Source organism: Bombus fervidus, chromosome 8, assembly GCF_041682495.2.
Source record: "Bombus fervidus isolate BK054 chromosome 8, iyBomFerv1, whole genome shotgun sequence".
NCBI lineage: Eukaryota > Metazoa > Arthropoda > Insecta > Hymenoptera > Apidae > Bombus > Bombus fervidus.
The window spans coordinates 14890745-14905912 of record NC_091524.1 but is presented as its reverse complement, the minus strand read 5'-3'; the positions used below and the strand labels follow the sequence as shown (position 1 = coordinate 14905912).

General features: G+C 32.0%; 4 protein-coding genes and 1 long non-coding RNA gene across 5 annotated transcripts; 3 read left to right on the top strand and 2 right to left on the bottom strand.

Moving 5' to 3' along the window:
- The first annotated feature begins 531 nt into the window (after window positions 1-531).
- On the top strand, window positions 532-6082 carry LOC139989899 (uncharacterized). Its single transcript, XM_072008589.1, has 11 exons — window positions 532-1210; window positions 1780-1858; window positions 2587-2876; window positions 3366-3576; window positions 3664-3941; window positions 4030-4153; window positions 4241-4461; window positions 4579-4765; window positions 4886-5098; window positions 5179-5397; window positions 5490-6082. The coding sequence occupies exons 2-11, from the start codon at window positions 1792-1794 to the stop codon at window positions 5861-5863; spliced, it is 2184 nt and encodes a 727-aa protein (XP_071864690.1). The 5' UTR covers window positions 532-1210; window positions 1780-1791; the 3' UTR covers window positions 5864-6082.
- A 717-nt stretch (window positions 6083-6799) lies between these two features.
- LOC139989909 (BRISC and BRCA1-A complex member 1) lies at window positions 6800-7995 on the bottom strand. Its single transcript, XM_072008609.1, has 2 exons — window positions 7135-7995; window positions 6800-6964 (listed from the first exon to the last, which is right to left on the bottom strand). Exon 1 carries the CDS (start codon window positions 7993-7995, stop codon window positions 7180-7182), a length of 816 nt encoding a protein of 271 aa, XP_071864710.1. The 3' UTR covers window positions 6800-6964; window positions 7135-7179.
- Window positions 7996-8340: 345 nt separating this feature from the next.
- LOC139989901 (pre-mRNA-processing factor 17) lies at window positions 8341-10816 on the top strand. Its single transcript, XM_072008593.1, has 7 exons — window positions 8341-8532; window positions 8695-8911; window positions 9007-9333; window positions 9415-9629; window positions 9712-9975; window positions 10062-10417; window positions 10493-10816. Exons 1-7 carry the CDS (start codon window positions 8341-8343, stop codon window positions 10668-10670), a joined length of 1749 nt encoding a protein of 582 aa, XP_071864694.1. The 3' UTR covers window positions 10671-10816.
- Window positions 10817-11852: 1036 nt separating this feature from the next.
- On the top strand, window positions 11853-14868 carry LOC139989903 (transmembrane protein 181). Its single transcript, XM_072008598.1, has 12 exons — window positions 11853-12001; window positions 12073-12176; window positions 12268-12417; window positions 12490-12592; window positions 12686-12839; window positions 12933-13013; window positions 13098-13197; window positions 13269-13396; window positions 13480-13629; window positions 13711-13813; window positions 13905-14135; window positions 14211-14868. The coding sequence occupies exons 1-12, from the start codon at window positions 11853-11855 to the stop codon at window positions 14342-14344; spliced, it is 1587 nt and encodes a 528-aa protein (XP_071864699.1). The 3' UTR covers window positions 14345-14868.
- On the bottom strand, window positions 12341-13064 carry LOC139989916 (uncharacterized). Its single transcript, XR_011800443.1, has 3 exons — window positions 12923-13064; window positions 12562-12850; window positions 12341-12426 (listed from the first exon to the last, which is right to left on the bottom strand). It is a non-coding gene; the product is annotated as an uncharacterized lncRNA (long non-coding RNA).
- Window positions 14869-15168: the final 300 nt, after the last annotated feature.

Below are 15168 nucleotides of genomic sequence, written 5' to 3'. Positions count from 1 at the left end.
AAAAGTGATACTTATTCTGACTATAAAATGAAATCTTTTATCGTGTTGTCTTATGTATCAAGGGCGATTTTATGATAAGCGCAAATCATTTTCTATTTAAAAATTTGTGAAATTTTTAAATTTTGTTTTTTTTTTCATTCATATTTATTGAGAAACTCACAGATTTCAAAAAAATTCACTTTGAAACGCATTCGCTTCACAGAGAATTTTTGTCGTTTAGTTTTCTCATAAAAATTCAAATAATAATTCCGTTACTAATTACGTATATATAATATAATATATATATATATATACATATATTACTAATTGTATTCGATTTTTTCGTAAGTAACAAACAAGTAAGCGAATTCTTCAAAGTGTTTATTCTCTACTTTATTTACATACATAGAAAAATACAGTTTAATACGTACATAGTTCTTTCCGGGGCAATCTGACTCTATTTCATCTGATGAACAAGATCATTTTTGGAGTATCAGATAAATGGGTTTCGTTATCATTTTAATAAGATAAAACAATACGGTTACGTAATCTAATTATAATTTCACAGCAAATATCATTAAGAATTATCTGTTTCATGAATATTCTGTTCATCCATTCGCATTAAACTTGATTTACAGCAGCATTGTATAGCATTGTAGGTACATCAAAAAGGGAAGTTTACTCGATAATGTATCCATCGATACGCCAGAATATTTCTTTCAAGAATATCGATGGAAATTCCCGCGATGTTTCCTCCCAGGGGAAGGACAATTACAAGAGGAAATAACACGAAACCGTTGACGTTGTCTACATCGTGCTGTAGACACACGTTAATCGGGTAAAGTAAGAGGACCGTTGGTAAATCGTGGGGTACGCGTGACCTCCAGGAAATCCTTGTATAGAGAAACGAGCATCGCTGCATTCATCCAGTCTTTCTTAAAACACCGTTGATTTTACACAGCCGCATACGTATTGAGACGAGCGGACGCGAATAGAAGACCGACGTTATCGTAAAACTATTAGATCTGTTAGATCATTAAACTTATGCTTTGCTTTCTTTTTCTTTCTCCCTTTTTCTATGCGATAAACGACACATAATATTATGTCCGCATATTGTTGCAACGAAACATTAAAAGGAAAAGATTTGTTGACGGCTATTCTCGGACAATCGTAAAGACGAATTGTCGGATAATCACATTTCATCAGCAGCTTGAAGGAAATACTGTTTGACGTAAGTTTATGCTTTTTCATGTAAGAAGTACATATGTATATCGAAATGTATAAAAAACGATCGGAAAGTATCGACAACAACCTTATATAATCCCGTATATGTGTGTGTTTACATTTCACATACATATATCGATTTTGAGATTTTTAAGTATATGATTTATTATGCAGATTATCAAAAATTAACAAAACATTAACAATTAACGATACAGATTGTCATTTGTCTGATAAAATTGTTGTTACTGTGCTATCAAACATCTAAAACTGGTATCCACTTCGCGTACGTAAGATGCGCGATACGAAATCATTCCTCGTTAACTATCTGCTTTGTCGAAATTTAAAACTCTCATTTGAGATGTATCAGCTCTTTATGATAGATAGATTAGATAAAGTGAAATGTATCACATTGTCAATCTTGCTCTGTTTGAATATCGTTGTCAATCTTGAATCAATATTGAATACACTGTCTGTTTCATGATGTTTGTACAATTTCTTTTGCCGGTAAAGTGCACTATCGAACAATTGTATTCATTTTGTATGCTCGTAATATCGGGCAACTGTGTAAATTTGCAGATCGTGCCGAAGATGACGCATCGGAAACTGACATTATTTTTGATACAGCTGTTTTTACTGCTTCGCTGTTTTCTTTCGGGTAAGTGAAAACGAATGCATACATCATAAAAGAAGTCAATTAGTTGACATTAATTATTCGCTTCAATTTCCACACAAAGATGGAAGAGTTCTAATTTTCTGCAGCATATACAGTATATACTTTAAAATAAAATAACTTTTTTTAAATTGAACCAAACTGGTTTTTTTCTTTTTTTTTTTTTCGAGGTTAGACGGATTGCTTCACTAGATGATGCATAAAAAAGATTTTGAAAAAATAGCAGTTAGTTGGAATCACGAGGAGAAAAGTAAAGTTTACTTTTTATAACTTTTTTATCTGGCCCTATGATAAAAATTTAAACAACATAGTTTGAAGATTTATGCCCGTTATACATATACATGTTAAAAATTTTATCGAGATCAATTGAAAAAAGTCAATCGAAAAGTCATGAAAAACCACCATTTTCACTACTTTTGACTGTTTGTACCTCGTAACAGCATTAATCAATTTTAATGAAATTTTCAATATGTATATAGATGCCATAAATCTTCAAAACGTGTTGTTTAAATTTTCATTACTGGTCTAGAATAAAAGGTTATAAAAAATGAGCTTTTTCTGTAGTTTTTTCTTTTTTTAAGAAATTATTAATTTCTTTTTTCAATTTTTAAAAACATTTTTTTATACGTCTATCGATTAACGAACCACGAGTACCTTTCTACGTGAAAATACTAGCACAATTTTCATTATTGGATAATCCTTCATTTATTTAGAAACTATTGTAACGTTGCGTAATGACTTTGAATTCGGAGACATTGACCCGGAAATAGCGGATGAATTAGACTGGACGAAACATCCTTGCCGGCGAAATTGCAAAGACGAAGCTCCACCGATGGAATGTCGTTACGTCTTTAGATTGGAAGCTTATTATACAATGAGCAAAGCGTGCTACGATTGCCCATTCAATGTCACGGATTGCTTTCGTGAACATTGTATTCCGGCAGACGGTATTCAAAGATCGATTTTAGTAATAAACCGACAAATGCCTGGGCCACCTATCGAGGTATGTATGTACGATATACAACCGAATAACGCGTGTTATAAATCTGTCGATTGAAACTGATACTGGAACGTGTAAAAAATTAAAAATCAAAATTGATTTTTTAATGACTTTGGTCTTCCTTCTCTTTTTCTCGTGTTCGTGTACGTGTACTAATAACTGGTTTAGTTTATTATTTATTGTTATTAATTATTACAAAAGTATCGAATTGTATTGGTCTATATATAATCTATAGTCTTTAGAATGTTCAACGACATGGTATATAATATCCATATATAACATATGACGATATGGTCTTGTAACCATTCCCTGATAGAAATGATTTAAACTCATATTTAGTCACGGATATTGGCATATTCGAGCAGAATTCATACTCCGTAATACCCTAACTCTAACTGATATTCATATACGTACATAGTTACGTACGTAGTAGACATAGCTAAATTAGAATCTATTTATTTATTAATGAGTAAATTATCTACTCGATCGTAGGTGTGCCAAGGTGACAGGATAATAGTCGATGTAATAAATTTATTGCATTCCGAGAGTACGACAATGCATTGGCATGGTCAACATCATGTTAAAACGCCGTACATGGATGGTGTACCCTACGTATCTCAATGTCCGATTTTGCCAGGTTCAACTTTTCGTTATGATTACATTGCCACAGAAGCAGGCACGCATTTTTGGCATTCTCATTTAGGTGCGAGAGCATTATCAATTGAACGTTTAATTTCTCGTTTGTTTGTCAAATCGGTCAACCGTTTTTAATGAAAATCCGAATTTTTAGGCTTCCAACGAGGTGACGGAGTATACGGTGCATTAATCGTACGTACACCACCGAAGGTGAATTGGCATAAAACCTTGTACGATATCGACGAACATACTATCCTGATCTCAGATTGGACTCACGAATTAGGAATTGATAAATTTTTAAGTCATCATCATGCAGGAGGAGATAACAAACCACCTAATATATTGGTTAATGGTTTGGGTCGTTTCGTAGTTAATCGACACGGAAAGAATATATCTGCCATAATGCCAATTGCAACATTTACCGTTAAACAGGTAATCTTAAACAGGCAGATAAACAAATAATTTCTGCCGAAGATTTACAGTTATCACGTCTTTTTTAATATTACATTCACATTTACAGAATGCCAGATACAGATTTAGGCTTATCAACGCCGAATTTCTTAATTGCCCAATCGAATTATCAATCGACAATCATACTATACGTGTAATTAGTTCAGATGGACGTGATATCGAACCCGTCGAAGGTACTTACAAGTATAACAGAAAGCAAAAAGAGGGAGAAAGAAAATGATAAGGAAAGGGATTTCTTAACGCAGAATTTATAATTCTAGCGGGATCTTTGATAAGCTATGCGGGCGAAAGATTCGACTTTGTCGTTGAAACTCATCAAAACGTGGACAACTATTGGATACGACTTCGCGGATTAATGGATTGTGACGAAAGATTTACCAAAGCCCATCAGGTTGCTATATTACGATACGAAGGTGCGGCCAAGAAAGATCCAAAGGGTGTGGTTGCGTACGAACGCGAATCCAACGATTCTATGGATCAGGTGTGTTTATGTGTACCCTTCTCGAGTTTTTCAATTCATCATATACCTACATTTATACGAATGTAAACATATTAAATGCAATAAGATGTGCATATAACAAATGTCTTTTTCTTTCAGCGAGTAAATGCTTTAAACGAGGGTACAGAAACTAATAAAAGTATCAGTATACCACTGTTAAAAGCTATGGACAAAAATGACAAATCTAATACTGCACCTCCTGATTATCAATTTTATGTGTCTTATGACTTTTACAAGAAAGATAATCCTCATTTTCATAGGAACAACCTTTATGGATTTAATCAAGGTAATACCGCCCATATCGACCAAAGATGTAATAGATATACGATATATGTATATGTATAACATAAGACATATATGTAAGTAACATTTGATAAATTTTTTGTCTGCTTGATGCAATTTCTAGTAAAGGATATAAAGCGAGTGCTCACTCCTCAATTAAACCATATCTCGATGAAATTACCATCCATGCCTTTGTTATCTCAAAGAGATTTCATTGATTCAGATCAATTTTGTAATGCGAGTACTGTTAAACATTGTGTGCAAGATTATTGTGCTTGCACTCACGTGCTCCGAGTAGATCTTGGTAGTGTGGTGGAAGTAGTTTTAGTGGATGAAGGTTTGAAAATTATTATATATTATCTATCCATAAAAATCACAAGATTGAAATTGCTTCATTTTTCATAATTAATTATTTAGGTTTTTCTTATGACGCGAATCATCCATTCCACCTTCATGGCTATCAATTTCGTGTGATTGCAATGCAGAGAATCGGCAAAAACGTCACCGTTGACCAAATAAAAGCATTGGATAAAAAGGGAGCGATACAACGAAATCTTGATCGTGCTCCATTAAAAGACACTGTAACGGTGCCGGATGGTGGTTATACCATTGTACGATTTCATGCGGACAACCCAGGTATTTCTGACGGATAATCAGAGCACAGTATACTATACGTTCGTTCGATATCTTTACAAATTTTATATTATGGTCATTTTTATCAATTTTAGGCTATTGGTTGTTTCACTGTCACATTGAGTTTCACGCGGAAGTCGGAATGTCCTTGATTTTTAAAGTTGGTGAACACAAAGATATGTTGCCAGTACCAAATAATTTTCCTTTGTGCGGTAATTGGCAACCTGAAGATATACGATTTAAATCAAATCCCGCCAACATTTTATTAAACACTGCGGAAAATTCCGTAACAGAAAATTCAAACACGACACTGGATAAAACGACTGAAAACAGTATACAGCAATACATAAAGGTGTTACCGCAAATTCTAAAAACGTTACATATCTCATCTTCGGCTAGCACCTCAGTTATTCCGTATTTCTTGATTTCTTGTTCTTCTTTTATCGCTATAGTCTATAAAATTGTGTAAAAACGGAGGTCGTTTGTAAATATATATACTGTATTAATCTTCCCATTACAGTTAAATAAGTGATACACAAGTGATATGTAACATTCTCTCATGTGAGACGTTAACTTCACTTGGTTATTTGAAATCACCAAACAATCGTGTTAACAAGTAATATTTGATATGCAAGATATATGTTTTAACAGAAAACGGTAGAATATCGTATAACAAACTGAAGACATTTAGTCCTTACAAGAATAATCTGGTATCGAGATAATATATTACAAAGTACATGCATTAAAATGCATTATCTGATATAGGTAACTATTCCCTATGAATCGTATGTATCCCTTTTTAAAGATATTTCACGTTCATTGTCGATAATTGCATATTGTCTCATTCGTTTCAGTAAATATTGTTACATACATAAATATAGAGTTTCGTTTAAAAGAATTACTTCACTTACAGAAAAGCTATTTATTTATATGACACATAAACAATCCTCTTTCAAATCAAACCAAAGATTTGTAACAACATTCATATATATATCTTCAGTTCTTTATATGATATCACACTGGTTCCAATTAAAAAGGACAACTTGTATTATTAAATGCAACCTGCGATATTAAATGAAGTTGAATACGTTATACGTATTTTATTACTTAGTACTGTAACAAAAAAGGAGATGTTAAACAGGAGAAACGTCCATTTGTGTTCTAATCTACTTTCAATTGTAAGTAGTTTTATTTATTGAGTATTTCTACGCTGTGATATAAATATTATAAGCATATCTATTAAAGATTAAATACTGTTAATTCCAGAGAAACATTATTTGTAGTAAGTATGTAGCTAACTTACTTCTTGTTTTTACATTTAATAATACGTGCGAGCGAATAGTTGATGAATATTCTCATGTTACGTTACATTGTTTTGTAAATGATTATAAAGTTTGATATAAAATTTATGATAAATCAAAGAATGTTATTTTATCCATCCCTTGTCGTAATATTTCGTGCGTGACAATCTGTTGAAAATTTTTCATGCGTAAACACAGTCGACGTATTACAAATATATGTGTGTAAATCCACATGTAAGCTACTTTAACATCTTTCTTTAATTTTATCACTGTAAGGAAAAAGAATTTATGACGTGATCAACAAAAAAACGATGAACGAAACGCTTATATTGATCGCGTATATATAGCATGTAACAATATCAGGAGTACGAGAGGTTTCTTAAACTCCAAAGCTTTATTTATTGCATGTATCATCAATGATTATATTTTTTAAACTTACATTAATATTCCTTTTAACAATTTTCAGAAGACAGAAGTTATACAATTAAATATTATTACATGTTTCTTGAGAACCAGGAGATGGACAAATTGCATAACATACATCTTTTTGAGGTGGCCTTTGTAGGGGATGTGCCAGTAATTTAGCCATACTGTCATGCAATTTTGCTGCGTTCCTTCCTACTTCTAATATGTATGAAAAATTTGTTGTATCCAATTTTGCTATTTCAGAATAAACTTCTTCGCATAAATTTTCTGAGCAAGGTGGTTCATGTACATACAATACATCTATAAAAAAATATGGATTTCTTGTAAGAGTATCTAAAGGTTTTTTATCAATATGAAATTTTGGTACACTGTTGGAGCGTGAATACACTAAAATTACTCTGACAACAAATGTTGGAACAGTTGTGTCATGTTCTTTTGTTGGTAGAGGTAAGTTTCGTTGTATTTCATCAAACATTTGCCCAAAATCGTATGATTTTTTATCTTCTTCTAAAAGATCATCATTAATAAGATTCAAGTGATTAACAATGCTGTTGGTGTTATTGGTAAAATCGCATATCCATTGAGAGCTGTGAGAATTCAAAATCATTAATGCATATTCATGACTATGTTGAATGATAGATTTAATGTAAATAAAATTTTCAATAGTTCGTTTTATCATAAACAGAGGCATATAGCTAGCTCCTGTAGAAAGTTTAAAAGGAGTACAATTTCTCTCCCTTGTCGTATCGATTACGAATAGAATTTTCTCAGGTAAATTCATTCCTGACAGATTTCGCACCAACGTGTTATCTTCATCGGAGTATGATGACTTGAGATCCGGAATAAAACACGAAGCGCTACCAGTGTTACTCATTTTCTACTGGATGTAGGTTAGCATCTCCGAGAATTTTGTTAACAAGTTAATATCATTCGTAGGTCGTTTTCTATGCATTGTTTTCCTATTACAACAGTAATTCGTATAAATTATTAATATAATATGTGTATATACATTTGTATGTATGTTTCCTGTTTATAACGTTTTCGTGTGATACATAAATCGCCAGTTAACTTACATATGTCTGACATTATTGCATGCAAACCAGAATATGAAAACGAATAAAATACAATAGGTCTTTTCCTCGTAAACAATTGTTTTGTTTCACAGTGCTTCTGATTGACTTTAAGCATATAGCACAACACGAAAGTTTCTCGATACAATATGCTTGCTTTGAAAGATTATGGTAGTAGTGATGATAACAGTGAATCTGAAAATGAGAGTGAATTTAAAAACAAGGAGGTTAACCGTATTGTTGATTCTACCAACGTTTCTGTCGTTAATTCTATTTCTGCGGGAAATTTGACTGCATCTATAAATATGCAAATTTGTTCTGCACCAGAAGTGATACCAACGGTGAATATTCGTTGATAAATTTTTTTCATTAATTTACATAGGTTAAAAATTAGTTTTATGTTGCATTGATTCAACCAGGATTATTTAAAATTACAAATAATTTTGAAATTATTCTCTTAAATAGTACAGTAATTAATACTTGTTATAATCGTTATACTACAGGGAACTGAGTTATGTATGAATCATGTAGATTCAACTGTGAAAGAAATAATGCACAACCCTAAATATGAAGAACTTTTTGCACCGGATGTTGGTCCAGAAAATCCATTTAAAACGCAACAGCAACGTGCTGTAAAAAATATGCTTTCTGGATATGTAGAGAAAGCTCATATAAGTGAGTTTCAGTTTGAAAATCAAAGAAGAACATTTGCCAGTTACGGTATGTATTATAATAATAATAGCGTAATGATAGAAATCTTAAAAGGAACCGTGCATTGCAATACGATTATAGATTTTTGCAAATGTATTTTATAGGATATGCACTAGATCCGACTGTAGATGGTAGTGCAGACGAGGGTAAAACAATTATTGGTGCAAAAGATGCAGCTGAAGAATCTGGTGGTAAAACTGTATTTGAAAGTACAACATTAAGGGCTTCTGACAAAAGAAAACGTCACAGAAATGATGATCCTGCAGATATTGAAGGATTCTTGGGTCCATGGGGTGGATATGTAGATGAAAAACGAATTATCAAACCAACTGAGGAAGAAGCTGCAGAATTAGAAGAAATATTAGCGAAAAGAAACAGAAGGGGAAAACCAACAGAGGAAAAACCACTTGAAGAAAAAACAGTATTACATAGTACTATCGTGATAACTTTTAAATATGTAAATTATTTGAATAACAAGGGAAATTTTATAATTATGATTAAACTCTTTTTAGTTAAAGATAGTGTGGATTATCAGGGCAGATCATTTTTACATGCGCCACAGGATGTTGGGGTAAATTTGAGGTCAGAGTCACCACCTGACAGATGTTTCTTACCAAAAGCACAAATTCATACTTGGGAGGGACATACCAAAGGTATTTCACAGATCAGATGGTTCCCACATACTGCGCATTTGTTACTTTCTAGTAGTATGGATTGTAGGGTGAAGGTATGTATTCGAAATTTCTGTGAAAAGTAATATGAAAAACAAATGTCAAGTTGTAATGTTGTTTATATGGTATTAATTATAGTTATGGGAAGTTTATAAAGACAGAAGATGTATCCGAACTTATTATGGTCATCGTCAAGCTGTAAGAGACATAAGCTTTGATAATGATGGGAAAAGATTTTTGTCTGCTGGATATGACCGTTATGTAAAATTGTGGGATACAGAAACTGGTGCTTGCATAAGTCGATTTACAAGCAGAAAAATTCCATACTGTGTGAAATTTAATCCTGATCCAGATAAGCAACATTTGTTTGTGGCAGGGACCAGTGACAAAAAGATTATCTGTGTAAGTCATAAACATCATATTCTGATGTTTGAGAGATTTTATAAATGTCAATTTCACAGATAATAAATTATGTGTGTCTTTTACAGTGGGATATACGGTCCGGTGAGATAACACAAGAATATGACAGACATTTGGGAGCTGTGAACACGATAACATTCGTAGATGAAAATCGAAGATTTGTAACGACTTCGGACGATAAAAGTCTAAGAGTATGGGAATGGGATATACCGGTCGATATGAAATACATAGCTGATCCTTCGATGCATTCTATGCCAGCAGTGACACCCTCTCCTAATCAAAAGTGGCTGGCATGTCAGAGCATGGATAATAAAATTGTTATATTTTCAGCATTAAACAGATTTAAAATGAATCGTAAGAAAACATTTACGGGTCACATGGTCGCTGGCTATGCATGCGGTTTGGATTTTTCTCCTGACATGAGGTAATAAAATTGTTATTAATTCATGTAAAATTCTTTTGGCATGGCACAATTTAATTCCTTTATTCTAATTTTAAGTTACCTTGTATCGGGAGATGCGGATGGAAAATGTTATATTTGGGATTGGAAAACGACAAAATTGTATAAAAAATGGAAAGCACATGATGGTGTTTGTATCGACGTATTATGGCATCCTCATGAACCTTCGAGATTAGCCACAGCCGGTTGGGATGCAAAAATAAAATATTGGGATTAAAAGAATTGTAGATCGTGTTTTTACAAAATTTATTGTGCTTTCTGTTTATTCTTGTATTTGTATTTTATATGATATGTATAAATAGATTTACTCTGTACATATATTTTCAATTGCGTACCATTAATAAAAATACATAATTATAAAAACGTAGAAATTTTCGATTTTTGAGCGTCGACTCGTTGATACGATACGAAATGTACGTAAATATATTACTTTTTTAAATAATAAATCACCGTATTAAATACTTAAGAAAAAGATGTTACTGCGCTAATTAACAATTTTTATTACATTTTTTTTAATGTTAAATTTCTGATTACGTTTCTGATTAGACGCAAGTGATACATGTAAGTGTACATATAAGGGTAATACACTTCATTGATGATTATTTAATTTTTTTACAAGTAGTTGAAATGAAAATATTACAATCCCGTTTAAAGTAAATGCTAAATCTTAAATAAGCTACATCACAAATATTTTTAAAATACTTTTTAAATAATAAATTACTAATTCTATTATTTCATGGCGGTCGTAAAAATCAATAATACTCATCATGATGTCCGCCGTTTTTGTTTCATACGTCGTTACGAATTTGTTTACTATCTTCATCAAATTAGATCCTTTGAATCTAATTGTTAGATTTACGAACGCTTAACACTATACATATACATATATGCTCTCTTTAAAATTATTGGAATCTAACATGATAAACCGATTCATGCAAATATCTTGAAACTGTATAAATATCTATCAAGAGTCTTTACTAAATAGGAAGGTAATAGTAACTTTTTACTTACATATATAAGCATTTAAGTATATCTTTTTCCAATACGAACTCTAGTTATATGAATAAATTTATTAAATTGTTCAAGTATGTTGTACATATGTATATGTTTTCAACATCTTCGTTGAACACGTGGCTTTCGTGTCTGTGTCTATGTCATATGAGATGCGAAATTGTTTTCTCCGTTTTATTAAAAAAGATGTAAAGATTGGAATAATCGAATCGATCCAAGGAAATCTATTTATTCGCCTCTCTAAAAGTACCATTAAACAACGCGAAATTACATTACATTACAACGAGTATTACATTGTGCCCTTCTATATATAATCGCATAAATATCATTAGGGAAGGTGACAATGTGTCTTTAAAAATATACGTAATATGATAGGTTTAATATAGAAATGGACGGTCCTGGCTTAGGATACTCGTATCATCTCCCTTCTGCAGGATGGAATTTTCGAGTTAGAAATGTACTTTCACAGTTCAGTGATCTCTTTAGTGAATTTAATAAATACATTGCACCTGCTTATCATCATGATCGATGTGAAAGGTACTTGCCTCTGTTTCTATCAATTATTATGTACGCACATATTGTTTACTAATAATGGTTTTATTTTCTAGATCAGTTCAAATGCGACTATATTCTATGCATAAGAGAGAATTTGTTATGGTATTTGCTGCTTTTTTTGCATGTTTTGGATTGGCTGTATTTATTGGACTTGCAGGTAAGTAAGAAGTAAAAGGTACAATTTATAAAAATATGTTTTCTTTTGTCATTTTTACTCCTTTTATGACGATGATTTGTTATTAATATAGGCCCTCCTATCACCTCCACGAGCGAACAAAGAGCTCATGTAAATGGCAGTGAAGTTGCTACTGGTCCTTTTATGATGAAGACTCCACTATTATCTACGTACAGTCAACAGCTATGGGTCATCGCAAAGTTATTAACATCTAATAATGATGGTAATATATCTACAAAATGAAACAATTTTTAAGAAATAATAAAGTTGAGATTATATGTTTTGAATTTTACAGATGAAAGATACGATAAAAGTTTTCAGATAAGCATCTCCATAGATGGTATCACCACTGATCATAAACTCATACCTGTTTTGTCCTCGGAAGCTGGCCATAATAGGTACGTCTAGAACCTGTATAGCATAGTTCACTGTTTGACAAGATTATACAATGTTAAATATTTACTATTGTGTGTTTTCTCTTCTCTTTTTAGGACCAGACACTTAAAATGTGAAAGACAAATGTGCGAAGAACTTGTAGTTGCTCATCTAGGATTTCTCGATTACAGTTATTACATTATTACTGTTCACTTTCATGGGCTCGAGAGCTTCCACCAACGTTATAACATACGCGATCTCACATTCTACGTCAGTAAGCACTATATGAAATAAAATGACTGTATTATAGGATTTTTCAGAATCGAAATAATCGCATTTGATGATGTTCTTACCTGTTCATAGTTCAAGAATTACAATCCAGCGTTTACGGAGTTCGAGATTTGGTTTCGATTTATCTTCTTGTTAATTGCATTTGGAGTTATGGTAAAGAACAATTTTGTGTAATATATATTCGTATATTACTTGAAAGGAAACATTATGCCATATATGAATGTTATCAATTTTTAGTGCTGGTTTGGACATTCTCTACGAAAGTACCAATTACACGATTGGTCAATAGAACAGAAATGGATTTCTATACTCCTTCCTTTGTTAATTTTGTATAATAGTAAGATGTTAAAAAGTAACTTGTGTTTTTACACATTTTCAAGAAACTAATTTATTTCACTTTCTTTATAGATCCATTATTTCCAATGACGTTTTTAGTAAACTCTTGGGTACCTGGTATGATAGATGCAATTTTACAGACGACGTTCCTTTGTGCAGTCCTCATGTTTTGGTTATGTGTTTACCATGGTTTAAGACAAGTATGACATTTCTTTAATTGATATGACCTAGCAAAATTTAAATCATGGTATTGTTTGTACTTATGAATCTTACATTTTGATAGAACGAAAGGCGTCTTATTACATTTTATTTACCAAAAGTTTTGGTAGTGGGTTTACTATGGTGTTCCGCGTTTATTTTAGCGACATGGTTGCGCTGTACAGAATTAGAAGATCCCACTTATAATTATGTTCTAGATACATCAAATTATTTTGTAAGTTATTAAGATAATTGATAGTTAAATCTTTGGCATGCAACATTTTCAGTTGATACTTAAGGATCTATATGATTATAGGGTTTCAAGGTGTTCTTCTTCACAGTAGGAGGATTTTACATAGCATATCTTCTTCTTTTAATATTGAGAGCGTACAGCGAATTGAGATCCATGCCGTATTTTGGTATGATTTCAAATGATATATTATCGTTCTCCTTTGTTTCTTTTTCTTCTATTCTGTTTCGTTTTTTCTTCATTTCTATGTTGTTTCTCAGATCTTCGTTTACGTTTTTTAACACTGCTTGCCGCTGTGGTTTCGTTGGTTTGTGGTTGTGTGACAGCACGACAATTTGGAGCTGGTATTTTTGAAGACAGCTTTGCCTCTCGTCTCACCACCTATTATCGTTCATCCGCGCAATTTATGGCTTTATATGGTCTTCTAAATTTTTATCTATATACAATGGCTTATGTATATGCACCGGCGTATCAACAAGTATATGGTCAACGTGAGTATCTTTAAAAGAATAAAATATTCCTTCTGCTCATTCTGATCATTGTATTATTAATTCAATCGACATTAGATTCTTCTATAACTAAGGACAACCCCACGTTTTCTATGATCAACGATTCCGACGAAGAAGTCATATATGGATCAGATGAAGAAAGTCGACGACCTTTAACGCAAACGTCACGAATTGTGAATAATAATAATTAATCGAATTAAATTTATTACTGTGAACGAGGAAGAAGCATTTTTAAAGCAAAGGATGCGGTAACGACATAATGTCAAAAATAGCAATCGTAAATATGTTGTAAAATAAAATACATGGAAACGAATAATTTATCCTAAGCGAAACTTAATAACATGTAATTCGTTATTTGCACGTATTTGTGTACATACAAGATGTATTATACTTTCACTCAATGCATAAAATTTTAGTTACAAGTTACTTGTTACTTGACGTGTGATATTATGTATGTTTTTCTTATTTTTGATCGACTAATATATCAATAAGATATCTTAACTGTATTGTGTTAGAATGTCTGATGATAAATATAATAGAGATGTAAGTGTATCGAGTGACATGTGAAAACAAGCGTGAAAGAAACGATCAAGTATATTTCGTCTCCGTAATGTTGGTCGTATGCGAGAACAAAGGGTTTATTGTATTCATTATTGCTCGCTAATACTAATGTGTAATGTATGTAATTACTCTTGAATAACATAAATTGAGAACATTTTGTGTATTAACAATTATAATACTAAACTAAAGTCGAAAGGAGAATAACTGTTTTATTATTTTGTTATATTTTTGTCAAATATCAAAATTATCTGTATAAATATGTTCTCTGATTGATATAAAACATATAAAAGTTTAGCGTATTTAATTGTCACAACTTTTAGCTTTTTTGCAAAAGCTATTTAAGAATACTCTCTTTTACATTGCAATTCATTGCAAAAATAAGAAATATAGCAAGACACGTATTAATATCAACCGATTCAAAATTTGAAAGTCGGGGAAAAACGGAAATCAATGT